Below are 22,985 nucleotides of genomic sequence, written 5' to 3' on the forward strand. Positions count from 1 at the left end.
ACACAATTAGGCGGCCTATTTATTGTTTACTTATTCTAGTCATATACATAGATTATACATTGGTTATAAACAACTATACACATACAATACATAAATTTTATATATATATATATATATATATATATATATATATATATATATATATATATATATATATATATATATTCACAGGTTATTTTTAGTTTAACTGATTAGATAGGCTACTATCTGGGTTAATTCTTCTTAAAAGTTGGGCTATTAAAATTTTCTGACGCAGTGTACAAGAAATTAGAGAGATTTGCACAAAAGTAAAGCCCAACACACTATATTGCACATACATGACCATGTTTATAAGTTTACAACCACATAACCCATTATTTTTTTAAATAGTATTTATATATCCGTTATACAATATTATACTATGATATAATATACTTTTTCATCCAGTGATTATTCATAGTTCCTTAGACTAGATCATCTGGTTATAATTCATATCTGTTTTCCTTGCAAAGATGTATCCTCTTTATATAATTCAGGCCCACTTTTGCTAATGCTGATGTGTTTACATTAAGATTGAGGTAAGACTTAGAACAGATATTTTAGTTGAGCTTCTCTACTACTACTACTGATGCCCTAACTGGACCCACAAACTTCAAGCAATATTTATCTATGGAACCATTTCACCCTCATGAATTCCAGGAAAGAGAGGTTGGAACAGCTGTAACTGAGATTGGAATTCCTTCCATTCCTCAATAAACAATGTGTAGCTTGAGTTTTTGGCCAAAACATCTATTGAAACCTCCTTATTTTCAATCAATCTCCTCGCATATTGATCAAACTTAGTGATATCTTCCAATATCTTGACAAACTTTCTGGCATCAGCCTCAGCTCTGACTTTAATCAGCCTGTCTCTTGCCTCCTCAACCTTAGCCCAAAAGCATGAATCTTGTGTCGAACTCGCGAACCTGCTCCTTGCAGCAGTAGTATGATCTGTGCCATTCTCAACCTCTCCGTCATTCCACCACGTATCGAAAATCTTGTACCTTCTCTCCCTACCGTGCTTCATATAGTGGCCTTTCACATGATGCATCCCACTCCTGTAGTACTCTGCAATATCGAGTGGCTCTACCAGGAGTTTGTAGAATTGAGAAGCATTTACCCACTTCGCACGCTTGTGAAAATCATAAGGCAGTTGATTCTTTTCCCACTTGTCAATCACAGAATCCCAAAACTTAGCAAGTCTGATCCTGTTCATATTGACCTTAAAGTCTCTTTTCGAGGCACCTCGTTTGCCTCGTTGCTTGTACGAATCATAATATCCCATTTGATCACTAGATTTATCACAGGATGCTTTATACCACTCTATTTGTGCTCTTAATGGATTAATCTTGGATAAATCAATTGCAAGGATGGCACTATTAAGGTTGCGAGTTCGACCTGACTTTTTTGCCTCTTTCAGGGCCTTCTTAGCATCTTCTGAATTCAATTCCTGTTTGTCAAGTAGAAGCAAAATCAGAGAATGAGAACCAACATAGAGATGAACCGTGTCAAAACTAGAATCAACAATACGAGAGCAATTTTCATCCCTTTAGAGTAAGGTACGAGTATCAATATATGTGATATAGTACCAATACAGCATATGCTGATCTCGTATGATGAAAATCGCTCTGCAACATTACTAGCATATGAAAGTAGTTAATATAAATGTTTGACATTACATGAGAAGCTATTCCTAGTGACTCCAGCGCCAATGTTATCCCTGCTTCATTGCTTGCCTCAGGTAGATTGCCTCCCATGAAGCTTCTACTCTCTATAAATTGCCAATGAACTTTCTGAATAAAATGCGTATAACCAAGATGATCCTCGAGGCTAGAACTTGGTGAACCATTCAGTAACGTCAAGTAAAGCAACTTAACGATAAGCAACCCATTATCGACACAAACTGCACCCATGTTGGTGCAGAACAAGTAGCTCCCAAAGGGCCAAAATGAACTCTTACATTCACCTTTTGATATAACTTCAAGAGAAGCCAACACAACGCGGAATAGCTGAGTCTTGTTTTCCTCAGATAAGTGAAAAATAAACTGGAAAGAACATGAAGACGAAGCGAGTGGAATAAGTGGGGTAGGAGAAGGGGCAAAGAGCAGTCTTGGCACTATATCATGCTGTGAAACCACATGGCAAAAATGTCCAGCCCATCTTTCTTGAAGAATGGTTTGGGAAAAGGACTCATTGCCAAGCATTGGAGAGCCAAAAGTAATGCAAATTAATGAACAAACAGTTTGCGGGTGGGAGAGAAGCCAAAGAGCTAAGAGGGAAGCAATTGCTCCTCCAACTGAGTGTCCTGTTATGACTATTGACTTGGTAGTGTTCATTATTTCTACCATCTGCACATTTCAAGAATAGAAATGGTGACAGAAATTCAAGAAAATAAAAACAGAGAAAAAGCTTTTGTACGTAAATTAATGAAGAGAATTCGTGCAGACAATCTTAGAAATTATTTGATCTTGTATTATTTTCAGATCACTTGGCAAAATGCACAAATAACCTATCGTTAGTTATTGACAACATGAATATGCAAGACATATTTAAGGATTTTTTCTTAAACATTTCGAGAAATTCATTAGTTTCGTCATATCAGCTTTTTTCAAGTGATTATCCTTCTCTGTTTTAATATATTTCCAGTTGATCATTAAGTTTTAAGAGATACTTTACGAAAGAGCTTGAGTTTTAGTACCTAAAAATAATATCTCTCAAGGTAAACATTTACACAGTGGTGTTTGCATCAAACATTTATCAACTTACCATGATTAAGTGATATTAAAAGAGGTGGAACACATGATAATTACCCATAGTTAAATGATAGAAATTTATGTCCAACAATGTCATGCATCTAGTAGTTTGGTGCAAATATCAAGTGCACACGTGCTTTTACCCACATTTTACTCCTGACGAAAATTTATGTATTTGGAGTGATGAATCAGACTAACTCAACCTATGATGTCTTCTCCAGAGTAACTTTTTTCTTTTTTTACTAGTGCGCCTTATTTTCGCATTTGCAAATAAACAGTTATACGTAAAGAGAAATCAAAAGATTTTGAAAGATGATAGTAAGTTATAACATTATAATATGATCAACACATTCCTAAATGACTTAATATATTTGACTATATCATATAGATAATACATGGTTTACGTCTAAAACTTTTCTCTAATAACTAATAGTAATGAAAACACTCAAATAGTTTCATGAAAGAGAATTATTGAGTGTTTATGTTAAGAATAAACCCCCCACAGAAATCATATTCACGGTAATAAAAGCGGAATACTAATGTAGCACCTAAATACAGAAATTAACAAGAATAAAAGAGTGATAACGACACCGAGATTTTTACGTGGAAAATCCTTTTGAATAAGGAAAAAACCACGGGCCCGAGATGAGCAACTGATATCAGTATAGCAAGGAATTTTACACTTTGTAGGTCCGATTAAAATACTCCAAAGACCACTACAACACTCAAAAGAAATAACCCTCTTTTGATATTCTCACCTCACTACAATATCGCTCACTCTCTATTTTCCTTATAGACTATTTTCTTATACCCTGTCTGTGATGCCTCACTCTTTCTTTCTCTCTTTGTTGGTGTGTAGAGATGAGAGCCGAAGCTCTCCTTTTATAGGCGGAGCCTCACTCTCTCACGCCTACTATATTTGACATTTTCCTCTCACGCCTACAATGTTGACAATTCAAAAAGAAATAGTGGCTGCCAATTTAGAAAAAGACTTAGAAGTCTTTATCAAAGGAAGAAAGATATCTTCCTTAAATTATGGGATGGACCCATCAAATCTCCCCCTCCAGTCCCATTCACCTGAAGGAGGTAACATCGGAGTTTCTAGTTTGAGTGCATGCCGACAAGTTCTTTGCATAGCTCGAACTTGTCTCTTGGTACCACCTTTGTCAGCATATCCGAAGGATTCTCACTTGTATGGATCTTCTTGACCTGTATAGATTCATCCTCTATTCTTTCTTGAATCTAGTGATATCACACGTCAATATGCTTCGTCCTTGCGTGATACATGGTATTTTCGCTTAGGTCTATTGCACTTTGACTGTCACAATAGACGACATACTCGTTTTGTTATAGTCCAAGCTCTTGAAGGAACCGTTTCAGCCAAACCATCTCCTTGCTAGCTTTAGTAGCGGCAATATATTCTGCTTCAGTTGTAGAGAATACAACACACTTCTACAACTTCGACTGCCATGATATAGCTCCCCCTGAAAATGTGAACAGGTATCCTGTAGTAGATTTACGATTATCAAGATCACCTGCCATATCAACATCCATGTATCCTTTCAAGATTGGATCAGATCCTCCAAAACGCAAGCAATCTCCTACAGTACCTCTTAGGTACCTGAGTATCCACTTGACTGCTTCCCAATGTTCCTTTCCACGATTTTCAAGGAATCTACTAACAACACTAACTGTATGAGCAATATCAGGTCTGGTGCATACCATTGCATACATCAAGCTTCTGACTACTGAAGAATAAGGAACTCTAGCCATGTTCCCTTTCTCCTCCACTGTTGTAGGACACATCTTCTTGCTCAACATTAGATGACTAGCAAGAGGTGTGCTGACTGGCTTAGCATTCTTCATGTTGAAGCGTTCCACTACACGTTCAATGTACTTCTCCTAAGACAGCCACAACTTTCTGCTTGTTCGCTCTCGAACTATTTTCATACCCAGAATTTGTTGTGCTGGGCCCAAGTCCTTCATATCAAATGACTTGGACAGATCTCCCTTCAACTTTGCGATCAACCCCTTATTTTTTCCTACAATTAACATGTCATCCACATATAACAACAATATAATAAAGTTATTCTCAGAAAATCTTTTGAAGTATACACATGGATCAGAATAGGTCTTTATGTATGTTTGACTTTTCATGAATGAGTCAAACTTCATGTACCACTGCCTTGGTGTCTGCTTCAATCCATAAAGACTCTTATTCAATTTGCACACCATGTGTTTCTTTCCAGCTACTTCAAATCCTTCTGGCTGCTCCATATAAATCTCCTCTTCCAAATCTCCACGAAGAAATGCAGTTTTCACATCCAACTGTTCCACTTCAAGATCTAGGCTAGCTGCTAAGCTCAAAATTGTTCGAATAGAAGTCATTTTGACAACATGTGAGAAAATTTCATCAAAATCAATACCTTTCTTCTTTCGAAGCCTTTAACCACCAATCGGGCTTTGTATCTGACCATCTTGCCATTTCCATCTTTCTTGAGTTTAAAGACCCACTTACATTTGAGTGGTCTTTTACCCTTTGGAAGTTCAGCCAGCTTGTACGTGCCATTTTTCTGTAGAGATTCCATCTCTTCTTACATGGCTTTCATTCACTGGTTCTTTTCTGTATGGGGCAACACTTCCTAAAGACTTTCTGGCTCCCCTTCATCACTGATGAGGACATATTCTCTGGAAGGGTACCTGCATGACTCTACCCTTGGCCTTTCTGATCTCCTCAGAAGTTGAGGTTGTTCTTCTTCCTGAGTGGGGTGCTCCACTTGCTCGACCCCATCATCAAGTTACGCCTCCTGCTCAATAACCTCACCAGGTTGCCTCCCCTGCTCGGCAACCTCGTCGGTCGTACTTTATGCACTTGTGGGATAGTTAGAAGAAGAAGGAATGGTAACAAGGATAGGTATTATACCATTCTTTGTCTTCTCTGAGTGGTCATCTACAGTTCCAACTTTATTTTCTCGGAAGACTACATCTCTGCTTCTGATGATCTTCCTCTTTACAGGATCCCACAATCTATACCCGAACTCTTCATCTCCATATCCGATGAATATGGAGGGAACGGATTTATCATCCAGCTTTGTTCTTTTCACCTTTGGTACATGTGCAAAAGCTCTACAGCCGAACACCTTCAGATGCGAGTAGGACACCTCCTTGTTGGTCCAAACTCTCTCTGGGATGTCAAACTCCAATGGAACTGATGGACTCCTATTGATTAGGTAACATCCTATCTGAACTGCTTCACCCCAGAATGACTTAGGTAATTTAGCCATTCTGAGCATGCTTCTCGCCTTCTCAACAATGGTGCGGTTCATCCTCTCGGCTACGCCATTGTGCTGTGGGGTTCCAGGAACTGTCGTTTCATGTCTGAAGCCATGACTTGAACAGTACTCTCAAATTCCCTTGAAGTTTACTCACATCCATTGTCGGTTCGGAGACGCTTTAGCTTTCGGCCCGTCTCCCTTTCTACCAGAGCATGAAACTTCTCGAAAACTTGAAACACCCGATCTTTGGTTTTCAATATAAACCCATAATTTTCGTGAAGCATCATCAATAAAAGTAACAACATATTTGTTACCGCCCATCGATTCAATTTCCATTGGACCACAAACCTCAGAATATACTAAATCAAGTATATTCAATTTTCTTTCAGACGATGTCTGAAATGAGACTCTATGCTGCTTACCAAGAAACAATAGTCACAAGGTTTTACTGTTGTACCTTTGGCATAATAAATGAGTGATTTCTTGGCAAGAATCTGCAATCCCTTCTCGCTCATATGACCCATTCTTTTGTGCCACAAATCTGCAGAAATCTCATCTTGTGCCGCGTTCAATTCACCTCAACATATTTCTGCATTTGTCCTATACAACGTGCCACGAGCAACTCCCTTTGCAATCATCAATGATCCCTTGTGAGTCTCCACTTTTGATTTGCAAAATAGTTCTCGTATCCATCTCGGTCTAAAGCAATTTCTGAGATCAAGTTCATCCGCAAATCAGGTACATGCCGCACGTCCTTTAGAACCAATGTGCATCCGACATTTGTCTTGATACAAATGTTACCGATCCCCGCAATATTTGAGTAACTCATGTTACCCGTTCTCACAGTTCCAAAATCACTTGCTATATATCTGCAAAAAATTTTTTTGCCGATGTGGCATGGTAAGATGTTGCTGTATCAACCACCCATTCCAACTCTGGACCTGGCAAGTGCATGCATTCCTCTTCCTCATTTATAGAGAGGACAACATCATCATTGTTTTGCACCATGACGGTTCTGTTGTCGTCATTCTTCTGGCCACTGGTTTCACCTTTGCCCTTCCTTGGATTTGGGCAATTTCTTTTGATGTGACCTGGTTGATCATAATTGTAGCAATTTCTGACTCTTGATTTGGATCGGTTCTTAGACACCCCACGAGCCCAGGATCTACCATAGTTGCTCGAACTCCTTTGGTAACTCCTGCCTCTACCTTCTGTGATGAGAGTCTGTCCTTGATTTTCAGGCTTCTTTGTCATCTTTTCATTGAGTAGAAGAGCAGGATGGTTGTTGCCAAATTATCGTACGAAGATGGCAACGAGTTCAATAACAAGATGGCTTTGTCTTCTTCCTCGATTTTCACTCCGAGGTTGGCAAGCTGCGTGATTAGTCTGTTAAACACATTTAAATGTGACAAAAAATTCGTGCCTTCACCCATGTGTAGGGCGTATAACTGCTTCTTCAGGTACGATTTATTTGTCAGCATTTTGGACATGTATAGGCTTTCCAACCTTGTCCAAATGCCACGTGCGGTGTCTTCATCAATGATGTTATTTACCACATCACCTGATAAGTGTAACCTGATTGCACTAGCAGCCCTTTCATCCAAGTCAGCCAAATCCTCAACTTTCACGGTATCAGGCATTTTGGCATCAACATCTAGTACCTTGTGTAATCCTTGTTGGATGAGCAGATCCCTCATCCTTCTTTGCCATGTTGAGAAACCGTTATCTCCGTTTAATTTTGCTACCTCGTACTTTACTCCGGATATTTTTTGTTCACCGAGTATAGTACTACCGACAGTGAATAGTACTTCTGTGAGTGAGCGGAACCTGTGCTCTGATACCAATTATTGGGAATAAACCCTCCACAGAAATAATATTCACGGTAACAAAAGCGGAATTATAACGTAGCACCGGGATACGGTAATTAACAAGTATAAAAGAGTGATAACGACACCAAGATTTTTATGTGGAAAACACTTTTGAATAAGGGAAAAACCACGGGCCCGAGAGGAGCAACTGATATCACTTTAGCAAGGAATTCTAAACTTTGTATGTCCGAGTAGAATACTCCAAAGACCACTACAACACTCAAAAGAAATAACCCTCTTTTAATATTCTCACATCACTACAATATCGCACACTCTCTATTTTTCTCACAGACTATTTTCTTATACCCTGTCTGTAATGCCTCACTCTTTCTTTCTCTCTTTGTTGGTGTGTAGAGATGAGAGCCAAAGCTCTCCTTTTATAGGCGGAGCCTCACTCTCTCACGCCTACTATATTTGACATTTTCCTCTCACGCCTAAAATGTTGACAAAAAGAACGGTGGCTGCTAATTTAGAAAAAGACTTAGAAGTCTTTATCAAAGGAAGAAAGACATCTTCCTTAGGATGGACCCATAGTTTAAGTAGTGAAATATCATTATTACATTAATTGCAAGGTATTCTATTGTTGAACATTTTTATTAAATTTCGTACATGTGTTGTTCAATTACGAAATGTTAATTATTAGTGAGTCAAATGTGTTTGAACATTTTTATAGAAGAAAACTTTTATGGGCATGTGGAAGTAGGGAGTTTAGCGGGTTTACTCTGTTTTTATTGTTCAGCCACCATTTGAAATTAATTTGAAAAATACAATTTTTCAGTTATAGATGAAACTCTAACACAAGGTATTAGAAACTCCTATATGCTCCGCTCTAGCACAATGTGCTGGAGTTCGAACACATTGTGGAGCATGAGTAGTGTAAGTTATTGGTCTTGGATTTTCACTTTTATAAGTTCAAACTCCAAGAATTTCACTTTTATATTAGTACCAGTGTACCACCTAGGAAATCATCCCATTATTTTCTCATGTACCACCTGATAGATTTTATTGAATGGCTCAGTAATTAGAGAGCCTCTGTTACTTGTTTTTATATGATATGGATACATACATTGGGATAAGTATATCACCAACAAAGATAAGTATTAAGAGTCCATCACATATATGGGATAACTACAAATATGAGATAAACTCTTAGAGTCCTAATACGCCCCCTCAATCTGGACTGGCAGACATGACGGACAGATTGTCACGTAAGAAGCTGAACTGAGATGATGGTAAACCCTTTGTGAAAATATCTGCAAATTGTAACCGAGTTGGCACATATCGAACAACAAGATCCCCTTGAGCAACTTTTTCACGAACCTAATGAAAATCAACATCAATGTGTTTGGAGCGGTCATGAAACACAGGGTTACGAGACATATATGTAGAGATCACATTATCACAAAGAACATGAACTGGGTTACGAAGATAGAGCCCGATGTCATGAAGAATATTACGAATCCAAGATGTCTCAGCCACAGTATAGGCGATAGCTCTGTACTCAGCCTCTGTAGAAGATTTAGAGACTGTTGGTTGCTTCTTTGCACGCCATGAGATAAGATTAGAGCCTAAAAATAGCGCAAACCCTGTGGTAGAGCGTCGACTATCAAGACAACCAGCCCAATCAGCATCCGAATAGGCTAATATAAAAGAGGTGGATGAGGAGGCATGGAAGAACAATCCATATGTGATGGTACCCTGTAAATACCTGAAAATGCGCTTCACACAATGCAGATGAGTAGTACGTGGAGCATGCATAAATTGTGAAACAATGTTAACAGCATAGGCAATATCTGGGTGAGTCATAGTTAAGTATTGAAGAGCGCCAACCATACTCCTATATTCACTAGGATCCGAAAGTAACTCACCATCCATAATAGAAAGAGAAGTGCGAGAAGCAATAGGGGTGCGAACCGGTTTGCATGTATGCATGTGAAATTTAAGAAGCAAATCAGAAATATACTTTTGTTGTGACAGATGAAGACCATTAGAAGAACGAACTGCCTGAACACCAAGAAAGTAATGAAGATCACCTAAGTCTTTCATGGCAAATTGTCTAGAGAGACGACTAATGAAGTGATCAAGAAGAGAAGAATCACTACCAGTAAGAATAATGTCATCAACATAAAGTAATAAAATAAGAATACCAGACGATGGACGGTGAATGAACATGGACGTATCTGATTTGCTGCAAATAAAATCATGATCCATGAGAAATGAACTAAAGCGATGAAACCAAGCACATGGTGCCTGCTTCAAACCATAGAGCGCTTTAGTTAGCTTACAAACATGACGAGGATAATCAGGATGAGTAAAACCTGGAGGTTGTTTTATAAAGACTTCCTCATTAAGAACACCATGCAGAAAAGCATTTTTAACATCAAGTTGACGAATAGGCCAAGAAAAAGAAACGGCAAGAGAGAGGAAAATACGAATAGTAGTAGCACGAACAACAGGACTAAATGTTTCATGATAATCAATGCCAGGTTGCTGATGAAATCCTTGTGCTACAAGTCGGGCCTTGTATCGCTCAACTGACCCAGCCGAATTATATTTAATACGATAAACCCATTTACAACCAACTAAGTTCATGTGAGGTTGAAAAGGAACAAGTACCCAAGTATTATTTGCTAAAAGTGCATTAAACTTATCTGCCATGGCCTGCTGCCACTTCGGACTTTTTACTGCCTGAGAAAAACAAGAGGGTTCAATTTCTTGAATAATAGTGTTCAAAGAAAATATTTGTTTTGGTTTCGAAATACCAGACTTGGAGCGAGTGTGCAATGAGTGAGCAGGAGGCATAGAATTAGTAGGAGAAGCAGTGCTAGTTGGCAGTGAGGTAGGTGCAGAAGAAGAGAGAACATTAGAGCAACACTCGGTAGGAGAAGCGGTGATGGACACGTGATCCATAGAGCTGGATGTAGGGCACGGGGAAGAAACACTAGAGGGAGGTGGAGAAGACGACGTAGAAGGAGACATACTTGACTTAGATTGGGTATCGGGCTGCAAAGGGGATAAAGGAGCAGTAACTACAAGAATCTCAGAAGAGCCATTGGATGAAGGGACAGTAGAAGGGCGAGATAGTTTAGGATATGGAAAAACTAATTCATGAAAGACAACATGGCGACTGACATAAACACGACCAGATGTAGGATCTAGGCAACGATATCCTTTATAATTAGAAGCATAACCTAGGAAAATACATTGGACAGAACGTGGTTGAAGCTTATGAGAAACTTGAGAAGATATATTTGGAAAACATTCACAACCAAAAATTCGAAGAAAACTGTAGTCAGGGGGTGTATGAAAAATATTTTCAAATGGAGAAAGTCCTTTTAAAATGGGAGTAGGCAATCTATTAATAGTATAAACAGCGTAAAAAGCAGCATCAACTCAAAATTGAGATGGCATATGAGCATCTGTAAGGATGGTACGCACCATTTCAATTATGTGGCGATGTTTTCGTTCAGCCACCCCATTTTGTTGAGGAGTATCTGGGCATGATTTACGAAAAGAAATACCCGAGTTAGAAAAGTGTTGAAGCATAGCCTTATTATCAAATTCACCACCGCCATCACTTTGAAAAGTTTTAATTTTAGTGTTAAAAGTGTTCTCCGCGAGTTTTTGAAATGCACAAAAGTGCTGAAAAACTTCTGATTTTCTCATCATAGGATAAAGCCATGTAAATCGAGAAAAATCGTCAACAAATATAACATAATATCGAAAACCCAAGTTTGATAAAACAGGCGATTGCCAAACATCAGAATGAATAAATATCTAAAGGAAAAGAACTACGGTGAGCAACTAAATTAAAGGACAAACGTTGAGACTTTCCTAACTTGCACGAAACACAATTATTACTAAAGGAATTTAGTAGCGTAATAAGATTATGGTTCCTAAGACTTGACAAAACACGACTACCATTATGACCTAAACGACGATGCCAGATGTCTCCGGATTGACGTAGAGCAACAAATGCTTGAGGAGGAGAAGTCACAGACGAGGACGACAATGGATAAACATCACCTTTACTGGAAGCTTGAAGGAGAGGTTGCCCCGTTACCTTGTCCTTCACACAAACAGAAGAATCATCAAAGTCAACTTTACAATTATTATCCCTACATAACTTTTTAACAGAAATCAAATTATGGCGAAGTTGAGGAACATGAAATATAGACTGTAAGTGTAGAGGACGAGATGTAGAAGGCAACTGAGCATAGCCAATATTTTCAATGTTAAGCAATGTACCATTTCCTACCAAAACATGATCAGAGCCAGTGTAAGGGTTCTTTTGTATAAAATTACCTTTAGATGGAGTCATGTGAGCGGACGCGGCAGTGTCAAAATACCAAGTAGCGGCATTTGTTTCACCAACAGACATAGTAGCAAAAGACTTAGGAAGATCATTAGCAACGAAAGCATGATTGAAGCGATTTTGACATTGTAAGGCAGTGTGACCAGGATGCCCACAAATTTGACAAGCAATGGGTGAGGGTGAGGGACCTAAGATCCCACTGGATGGTGAGAATGTACTGCCAGATTGTAAATTATAAGGAGGGAGAGAAGCACCACCAATACCTGACGGAGGCTGACCAGTAGAACCATTGCGAGCAAGATTATTAGGAGTAGACTGTTGTAAGGGACCTCGACCAGAGAAACCACAGCCCCTTCCACCACGACCTCGACCTCGAAAGATGAGGATCTTCCCCGTCCACGATTACTTGAAAAAGGCACTGCATTGCTGTACATATTAGAAGAATTTGATTGAACATTCTGGGTAGCAAATGCATGATGAGAGATGATAGAATTAGATTCTTGAAACCGTTGCAACCGTTGTTCATGCAAAAGGAGCTTAGAACGCAAATCTTCAAGTGATACATGTCCAGGGAAGTGAGTGAGGATACCAACCAGCGTATCGTATTCTTTTCCTAATCCAAGAAGGAAGTGAATCAGCCAATTGTTTTGCCTCTCTCAAATATTGATCAATTGACATAGATGCCGTCTTCTTCAAAGTAGTGAGTTGTCTCTTAAGTTCAATTGCTTTAGCTTGGCTAGCATCCATATATCTACGGTGTAAGGAAAGCCAAATATCAAGGGAAGATGGTAAAAGATGGACGTCGACAAGGACTTCACGCGACAAGGTCGCAAAGATCCAAGAACGGACGCTTTGATCGATTCGAACCCACGAGCGATAGCTTGGATTCGGTTGTTGCGAACCAGTAGCGTCGCAAAGAAGCGGGGGTGGAGTAGGGATAGAACCGTCGACAAAACCAAGCAAATCATGAGATATGAGAAGGGAAGTGAACTGAGTACGCCATGTGAGATAATCTTCAACAGATTGTAACTTAATTGTTACCAGGTTGGTGACATTAGGCGCTGCTGGTGCAGTAACAGAGTGAAAATTTGAGGCAGTAGTTAAGTCCAACGAACCAGCACATGGAAATATAGGTGACATAATAGCAGTAGTAGGACATGGCAGCAAGCTAGGAGCAGATAAATAGCTTGGTACTGATGAGGCCATGGAAGAAAGGGATGACATAAGAGGAGGAAACGTTAAAGGGGGAGGTGAGAAAGCAAAAGTAAGGCTTGAGGATGGAATAGTGTTGTCAGGATTGGATATAGGAATAGAAGTAGAGGGTGAAGATGATGCCATAGTAAAGAAAAATGGTGTGGGAAAGTATTGGAGTTGAGGGGAAGATTTAGAAGAAAACGTGACTGCTTAGAAGAAGGAATGAGAGAGGATTTTGCTGGCTACTCTGATACCATGATAGATTTCATTGAATGGCTCAGTAATTAGAGAGCCTCTGTTACTTGTATTTATATGATATGGATACATACATTGGGATAAGTATATCACCTACAAAGATAAGTATTAAGAGTCCATCACATATATGGGATAACTACAAATATGAGATAAACTCTTAGAGTCCTAATACCACCTATTAATTAAATTACCCCCATTATAGTTTTCTTCTAAGTTCGAACTTAGACAAGTGAAACTTCATCACACTGTCTTGGAGTTTGAACAATGTGAATTGTGGCAATTCAAACTCCAGCGAATATTTTGTGTGTTTTTTCTTGTTTTACCTAGGGATATTCTTGCCCAACTTTATGCAGAAAGACTAACAAAGGGTTGTAGGGTTGGATGTGGGTTGAATGGTTCATTTAATCAAATAATGCAACATGTAATCTACTTTGGACGACATGTAATGGTTGTTGAATATGAAAAGCTCGGTCTTTGCTTTGTCAATTTCACAAAATTCTGAAAGAAAATAAATAAATAAACAAATTAGTGATGTTGACTTAATGTTGTGGTTCATTGAATCAAATGATGAAAGGAACAGTATAGAGTGTGTGAAAGTTTTACAAAATCTAGAAGAGACTAATTTTTTTTTCTGTCAGGAAAACTCAAACTTTGTTTTAAAACGATTTAAATTTTCTCGTAGGGTTCTACCTCCTAGTCAAAAGTCAAGAGTCAATAGTCAATTCTGATGCACAGAGAGACTTTTATACCTTTTTAATTCTAGAACTTACTCATTCTGGTAAGAGCTTTTCTTGTTACGACTGATACGGAGCTAAAAAATCAATCTTGCTCTCTTCAACCAAATTGAATTTCTACCTTTAAGTAGCAGTATGTCCGCTTGACAATTGTTCCTTCTGTTTCACATTAAATTTTTTCGCTTAATTTTGTAGATACAATATAAGAAATATATATATGTCGAAATTTTGAGTTACTTTATTTTGTCAAAGGAAAATGGCAGTCATATGTTAATATTTTTTTGGTTTTCTTTTCACTAAAAAATAAAGTAACAAAACAGTTACTAAGATTATTTCGTAACTTTTTGTAAGCATTGGGTGTGTTTGGTATAAAGGAAAATGTTTTCTATGGAAAATGTTTTCCTAGAAATTGTTTTCATGGAAAATGGTTCTATGACTTATTTTCCCTTGTTTGGTTGGTGAGGGAAAAACTTTTTCCAGAAAATAGTTTTTAGTATTTGGTTAGAGAGTAGAAAATATTTTTTAGGAAAATATTTTTTTTATACTACTCTCCCCACTCACCCCCTTCTCCCAAGTCCCCATATTTCCTATGCTCTCCTTTCCCCCTCCACCAACGTTTTCATAACTCTATTTTTCTTTAAGAATTTAATTATTCTTCTAAAAATTCATAGACATCCAAAGGAACTAATGTGCTGCATTACTTTTTTACGGAAAAGTAATGTTGAAATTTATGCTTTATAACTAAAAAGAAAATACTCTTTTTTTGGTTAAAAAAGAAAGTACTCTTTCTACAACATGAAAATAAAGTACTTATTTTGTTGAAATGAAAGAAAATATTTTTTCTGCATCATGAAAAGAAATTTTTTTTTTTGTTGAAATGAAAGAAAATACTTTTTCTACATTATGAAAAAAACCTTTTTTGCTGGAATGAAAGAAAATACTTTTTACTAATTTTTGTTGAAATGAAAGAACATATTTTTTTAATCATGAAAAGAAAGTATTTTTTTTTTGTTAAAATGAAAAAAATACTTTTTTGTATCACGAAAAGAAAAATACTCATTTGTTGAAATGAAAAAAAGTACTACATCTATAACATAAAAAGAAAGTACCGTTAATAATATTTCTATTGAGGGTGGGGTTGGGGGCGGGGAGTGGGGTTTGGGGCGAGAGTGAGGTGGGGGTGGGTTGGTGGGGATGAGAAATAGGATGGGAAAGGTTAAAATAGAGTTTTGGAAAATATTTTCCCTTCTCTTGATAGGGCAAACATTTTCTTTCCCCCAATTGAAGGAAAGTGAGTTCATGAGAAAAATATTTTCCTAAATATTTAAGCTAACCAAACATGAAAAAATTGGAAAATATTTTCCGAAAAATATTTTCTTCGTACAAACACACCCACTATCTATGGAATTTTAAATTATCACAGAAAGTGAATGTAGGGAGTATATATTTCCTTATCACACTTTAAAAAAAATTAAATATTATTTAATAGATAAAAATGGAAAAATTCAATCCATGTCATAATATTATTTTTAATCCATTAAAATTGAATTGGTATATTCTCAATATGCATACAAAAAAATGAACACCCCTCAAATCGAGTCAAGTTATATTCGTAGGTATTGATAGGATTAGCTAAGTATTTGGCCATCCGAGCAATTGTTCATGAATCATAACCATTATGGCATTATTGAAACCATTAATAAGGAACTACATTAGTTACAATTTAATTAGTAAATAAATACTTACATAAATAAACTGACCTGATTACGGAAGAAATTATTTGTGTAAACTGATTGGAAAAGATGCAATAATCCGGCATGGACCATGGGCGGATTATCCGTCCCATCCATGCACAAGCCAGAAAATAGTTCATCGGGAAGCGGCAACAAATTCCGGCAACGTTGGTCGACTCCGGCGGCCAATTTGATGCCGGAGAACGCGACGTATGCTGTCCCACCAACTTTAATCACGGCGAAGTGGCTATCCACTGAGGCATCAGCGACGCCGCAAGCCTTCCACGACTCCTCCAGCAACGGCGTCGACGCCACAAAAGCTGCCAACGTCTCGCTCGACTCGAACCTGCAGCCATCATAATAAGTTTTCTATAAGTCCAATTACTTACTATAGTTATGGGTTAGTGGAAAATTAAAGATTGGTGTTTACTTACGATGAAGCTTCCGATTCCATTGCTTACGAAATTATCAAAGTTTATGTCAGAAATTAAGAGTTTGAGGCAAAGTTGCTAACTGTAAAGATTCGAAGAATTAAAGGATATTTATGGAGTATGTATTAGTCTTTGAGATTTTGACATTTGTGCGTGAATGTTACTCTGCGTGTGTATTGTGCGCGTGCTGTCGCGCAATCAGTCCGTCCCATCATGAGGAAAATGAGTGACAAATAGAGTAATTTTTTGAACTTGACATCCTCAAGTGTAAGGTACGTAGCAACTTTGATCTATTTCATATTTCTCTTGTATACGGTCGAAATCGAGCTCGTCTATTACACAACAGATCGGAATTGAAACGCGATGGTTTGAAAACCGACCCCGGGTTTGAGTCCGGTCACCACGACGAAAATAACAACATAGCGCCCGGTAACAAGGTACCACTCGCTGATCCCATCGAAATTTCGGTCTCGAACCCGTTAGACGCTAACTCGCATGTGGCTATCGACAAACCTGCCTACCGATCCCGAAAATAGCATCGGTGGTGGAGCCCAATAACCAGCGCATAATACTCAAAATAATGGGGGAGACGGGATCAATCTACGGATGATCTTCGAAATGTTACAGGCTCAATGGGCGATGATAGCTCAGTTATAAAACCAAAGCCGCACACTGAGCAAAATTGAACCCGATCCGTCCCGGGAAATCACTCGCAGAGAAGAACCGGCCGCGGAGAGATCGAATGGAGATGAGTCGGGGACTAACCCCGAGATCATAAGAATGCTCGAGGAGCTGACAAAACCGATAGAATCAAGGGAAAAGAAAATCAAGGCAAATGACAAGAAGGTTGAAACTTACAATTCCAGGGTCGACCAAATCTCGGGAGCACTGCCGGTACTGAAAGGCTTGGATTCTAAGAAGTTCGTGCAAAAACCTTTTCCTCCGAGTGCGGCCCCGAAACTGATCCCTAAAAAATTCCGCATGCCCGAGATTCCTATGTACACCGAGACAACTGACCCAAACAAGCATGTCACTTCATACACATGCGCCATCAAAGGAAACGACTTGGAGGATGATGAGATTGAGTCTGTCTTGCTGAAGAAATTCGGAGAAACCCTGTCGAAGGGAGCAATGATATAGTACCATAACTTACCTCCTAATTCAATTGACTCATTTGCTATTCTTGCAGACTCTTTCATGAAAGCAGGGATTAGGGTTATTAAGGTCCAGACTAGGAAGTCGGACCTCTTCAAAGTAAGGAAAAAGGATAATGAGATGCTCAGAGAGTATGTGTCTCGGTTTCAAATGGAACGAATGGACCTACCACCGGTCGTTGATGATTGGTTCGTTCAAGCTTTCACCCAACGACTCAATGTTCGAAGCTCGGTGGATTCACAACACTTGAAGCGAAATGTGATATAGTACCCGGCTGTTACTTGGGCCGGTGTGCATAACCGATATCAATCAAAAATCAGAGTCAAAGATGACCAATTTGGGGCTCCTTCCGGGTTCGTTTACCTTGTCAAACCCGTCGACAGAATCAAGAGAGATATCGACCGTGAACCGAGGTCAAACAAAGATCGTTACCAGCCGTATAATGGAGATTGGAGAAGCAGTGGGTCCGGGCGAAGTTCTATACGGAATAAAAGGAGAAATGATCAAGGTCAGAACACTCAAAGACTCATGAGCAAGAACAACTTCGACATGCCTATCGGGCCTAAAGAAGCACCAATGTTATCGGAATATAACTTTAATGTTGATGCGGCAACTATCGTATCAGTTATCGGACGCATCAAAGATACCAAATGGCCTCGACCTTTACAATCCGATCCTGCCCAAAGGGATTCTAACCAAATGTGCAAATATCATGGCACTCATGGCCACATAACAGAGGATTGCCGACAGTTAAGAGAGGAAATAGCCCGGTTGTTCAACAACGGGCACCTTCGAGAATTTCTGAGCGACCGAGCCAAGAATCATTTCAGAAAAAGGGATTCTAACAAACAGACCAAACCAGAAGAACCTCAACACGTCATTAACATGATCATCGGTGGATCCGATGCCCCTCAAGAGTCGATATTGAAGCGCACCAAAGTGTCCATTATAAGGGAAAAACGGACTCGAGATTACATACCAAAAGGAACCTTGTCTTTCAATGATGAGGACGCAGAAGGGATCGTGCAGCCTCATAACAATGCACCGGTAATATCTATACTCATAAATAAATATCGAGTTAAGCGTGTGTTAATTATTCCAGGTAGCTCGGCCAACATCATCCGACCGAGGGTCGTAGAACAACTCGGCCTACAAGATCAAATCGTGCCTGCAGTCCAAGTTCTAAATGGATTCAACATGGCGAAACCGCTAAGGGAGAAATAATATTGCCGGTAAATACCGCCGGAACCATCCAGGAAACCAAGTTTTATGTGATCGAAGGAGACATGAGGTACAACACCAATGTTCAGGAGGCCATGGATCCACAACATAAGGGCAGTACCCTCGACTCTTCACCAAGTGTTAAAGTTCCCAACATCGGGAGGGATCAAAACAATCTACGGGGTGTAACCGGCCGCAAAGGAAATATTTGCAGTTGAAGAAGTGATCCCGGTATCAACATTGGCAACATCAAAGGAACCGGGTTTGGATACAAAGCAAGAGGCTAAATAGCAATTATCGACACCGGCTACGACCCAATCAGATAAATAGGGGACTGACAAAGATGATGATTACGGGGTTCCCAGATCTTTTATAGTCCCCGACTATTCCGATGCCATCAAATCAACGGTCGAGGAGCTGGAACAAGTCACATTGATCGAATGTCTGCCCGATTGGAAGGTATACCTGGGCACGGGGTTAACCCCCAAGCTCAGGAAAAAACTCATTCATTTTCTTATGGCTAACATGGATTATTTCGCTTGGTCATATCTTGATATGACAGGGATCTCACCGGAGATAACCACGCGCAAGCTGAGCCTGGATCTAAAATTCCACCCGGCCAAGCAGAAAAGGAGGCCCCAGTCCGAAATCAAACATGCTTTCATCAAGGACGAAGTATCTAAACTCCTTAAAATAGGGTCCATTCGGGAGGTAAAATACCTGGATTGGTTAGGAAACGTAGTAGTAGTCCCTAAAAAGGGGGAACAAATTAAGAATGTGTGTAGACTATAAGGATTTGAATAAGGTGTGTCCCAAGGACTCTTTATCGATGCCATAGCCGGCCACGAGATCCTTCATTTTCTCGACGCCTATTTCGGGTACAACGCCTAGTAAATCGGATGTTCGAAGAACAAATAGGGAAATCAATAGAATTTTACATTGACGATATGTTGGTTAAGTCCCTACGAGTGGGAGACCATTTAAAGAATTTTCAGGAAACCTTCAACATATAGAGGAAGTACAATATGAAGCTTAACCCGGAGAAATGTGCGTTCGGAGTCGGATCAGGTAAAGTCCTCGGGTTTATGGTATCCAATCGGGAATTGAGATCAACCCCGTCAAGATCAAAGTCATCGAAGATATCACAGTCCTGGACAACGTGAAGGCCGTGTAAAGATTAACCGGACGCATAACCACCCTGGGGCAATTCATCTCGAGATCCTCAGATAAGAGTCACCGATTCTTCTCGCTACTAAAGAAGACGAACAACTTTTGGTTGACCTCGAAGTGCTAACGGGCCTTGGAGGAACTCAAGCGGTATCAATCGAGCCCATCGCTGCTTCACACACCGAAGGCAGACTAACAACTATACCTGTACTTAGCTGTATCAGAGATAGCGATAAGTGGGGTCCTGGTTCGGAAAGAACAAGGTACACAATTTCCAATTTATTATGTTAGTAGGACTCTAGGTGAGGCCGAAACTAGGTACCGTCACCTAGAAAAATTGGCGCTCGCTTTGCTAAGTGCCTCTAGGAAATTGAAACCATATTTCCACTGCCATTCCATATGTGTTGTAACAACTTATCGATTGCGAAATATAATGCATAAACATGAACTCTCGGGATGATTGGCCAAATGGGTCGTGGAAATCAGCGGGTACGATATTGATTATCGACCCCGGACAGCCATCAAGTCTCAAATTTTGGCAGATTTTGTGGCCGACATTACGTCGACCCTAATACCCAAGGTCGAAAAAGAGTTGTTGGTAAACTCGGGGACGTCTTCGGAGATCTGGACCCTCTTTACGGACGGCGCCTCGAACGCGTAAGAGTCTGGACTTGACATCGTATTGAAGCCACCTACAGGCAATGTAGTTAGACAATCTATTAGAACTGTGAAATTGACTAACAACGAAGACGAATATGAGGCCATGATTGCAGGTCTCAAACTAGCCAAAAGCTTGGGGGCGGAGGTGATGGAAGCTAAGTGCGACTCCCTCCTTGTGGTGAACCAAGTTAACGTGACATTCGAGGTCAGAGAAGAACGAATGCAAAGGTACCTAGATAAGTTGCAGGTAACATTACACCGATTCAAGAAGTGACCTTGCAACACGTACCTCGGGATCAGAATAGCGAGGCCGATGCCCTTGCAAACTTAGGGTCGTCGGTCGAGGAAAACGAGCTCAACTCGGGGGCAGTCGTACAACTCATGAAATCGGTAGTGGAAGAAGGTCATGCCAAAATAAACTCTACAAGCTTGACTTGGGATTGGAGAAAAAAATATGTAGAATATTTGAAGATTGGGAAACTACCCTCGAATCCAAAAGAATCGAGCACCTTGCGTACAAAGACATCCTAGTTTAGCTTGTCCGAAGACGGAACCTTGTTTAGAAGAATGTTCGATGGCCCACTAGCAATATGTTTAGGGCCAGGAGATACCGAATACATTTTGAGGGAAGTTCACGAGGGCGCCTGCGAAAATCATTTAGGCGCCGAATCATTGGTTCGAAAGGTAATCAAAGCCGGTTACTACTGGATAGATATGGAAAAGTACACAAAGGAGTTCGTACGAAAATGTGATGAATGTCAAAACATGCGCCGATGATACATCAACCCGGATAGCTGCTGCATTCGGTTTTGTCACCATGGCCGTTAATGAAGTGTGAAATGGACATCGTTGTCCCCCTTCAATGGGCACCCGGTAAGGCTTAATTCATATTATTTATGATTGACTATTTTTCTAAGTGGGTTGAATCCCAGACATACGAGAAGGTCAAGGAGAAGGAAGTCATCAACTTCATCTGGACCACATTATATGTCGGTTCGAAACGTCGTCCGAAATCGTATGCGACAATGAGAAATAATTTATCGGCAACAAAGTGATTAAATTTCTCAAAGACCATAAGATCAAAAGGATCCTGTCAACACCCTATCACCCTAGTGGTAACGGACAAGCGGAATAACAAAACCGTACTCCAAAACCTAAAAAAGAGGTTAACTGAAGCCAAAGGGAAATGGAAGTATATCCTGCCCGAAGTCCTATGTGTCACATGGGTGATTTATGTCACTCGAATTCTGCCCGAGGTTCACCTTCGTGTGGCAGTCAAGCCATCCTTGACTTCAGCCTTTCCAACACTTAGATTTATTTTAGGGACGTTTGAGACTTGGACAAATTTAGGCAGCAAGTAAAGTAAAATGCACACACAAAATTTACAGGAATTTCTTCCCAACTCGTATTAATATGTGAATACAAGAACACAATAAGCCTACCCTATGGCCAAGAACAAAGAACACCCTAGTTCCCTGCCCCGAAAACGATTTCCTACCTTTAGGAATACACTTAGACGAAATTGGCTAACACTTGCCACAAGACTAAGTTTTCTGCCTTCTGTGGGACAGCTTATGCACATTTTTATAGTGTTGCTGCCCAATTACACTTGGCAGGATTTAAACAATCAGTTGACAAGCTCTAACTGATGGGAAAACATGCTAAGACAAATACAAAAATGTGCCCACACTTTTAGCCGATGATCAGCCATGTTTTGGATGTGGTTGTAACCACCAACTGCCTCCCATGTGCCTTGCACACGTTTTGCAACTACTGTTTATGCACTGTATGTGCCTGTTTTGCCCAGCTACTATGTACCCAAGGCTGGCATTGCGCCCAACCTTGCCCTTTGACACTACTCCGCACTAGTGTCATGGCCACAGGTTGCCGCCCACTGACTTAGCCGCACACGCTCATTGCCACAGCTGCCTACTTATGTCAAATCGCCCTCAACTTGATCAAATTTTCCCGTATCAATTGTCATTGCTTGTCCCGCATTGCCTTTCCTTGTCTTGCCATGTCTTTTCCCCTACTTTTACATGGCTTTGCCTCGCCATTGTTATGCCAACCTGCACGTCCAAGTGAAATGTGCCTTGCTTCCGTTCAAGGTGCGTTTGTCAACCCCGCATAGTCCATCATGTCGAGTTGCCCGTCATGATGTTGCCCCATTTTTCAGGTTGTGTGCCAAGGCCATCATGAAAATCCT

At 39.8% G+C, this 22,985-nt stretch overlaps 1 protein-coding gene across 3 annotated transcripts; it reads right to left on the reverse strand.

The window, feature by feature from the left end:
* On the reverse strand, nucleotides 327-16,779 carry LOC109212247 (lipase-like PAD4). Of its 3 annotated transcripts, XM_019375878.1 has the most exons (4): nucleotides 16,580-16,779; nucleotides 16,173-16,491; nucleotides 1,698-2,366; nucleotides 327-1,468 (listed from the first exon to the last, which is right to left on the reverse strand). In XM_019375878.1, the coding sequence occupies exons 1-4, from the start codon at nucleotides 16,597-16,599 to the stop codon at nucleotides 647-649; spliced, it is 1,830 nt and encodes a 609-aa protein (XP_019231423.1). In that variant the 5' UTR covers nucleotides 16,600-16,779; the 3' UTR covers nucleotides 327-646. The 3 variants fall into 3 exon arrangements, with proteins under 3 accessions (XP_019231423.1, XP_019231438.1, XP_019231431.1); XM_019375893.1 differs by lacking the exons at nucleotides 16,173-16,491; nucleotides 16,580-16,779 and adding an exon at nucleotides 14,428-14,588; XM_019375886.1 differs by lacking the exons at nucleotides 327-1,468; nucleotides 1,698-2,366; nucleotides 16,580-16,779 and adding an exon at nucleotides 8,706-11,983 and having other exon boundaries at nucleotides 16,173-16,255.

Source organism: Nicotiana attenuata, chromosome 2, assembly GCF_001879085.1.
Source record: "Nicotiana attenuata strain UT chromosome 2, NIATTr2, whole genome shotgun sequence".
NCBI classification, from domain to species: domain Eukaryota; kingdom Viridiplantae; phylum Streptophyta; class Magnoliopsida; order Solanales; family Solanaceae; genus Nicotiana; species Nicotiana attenuata.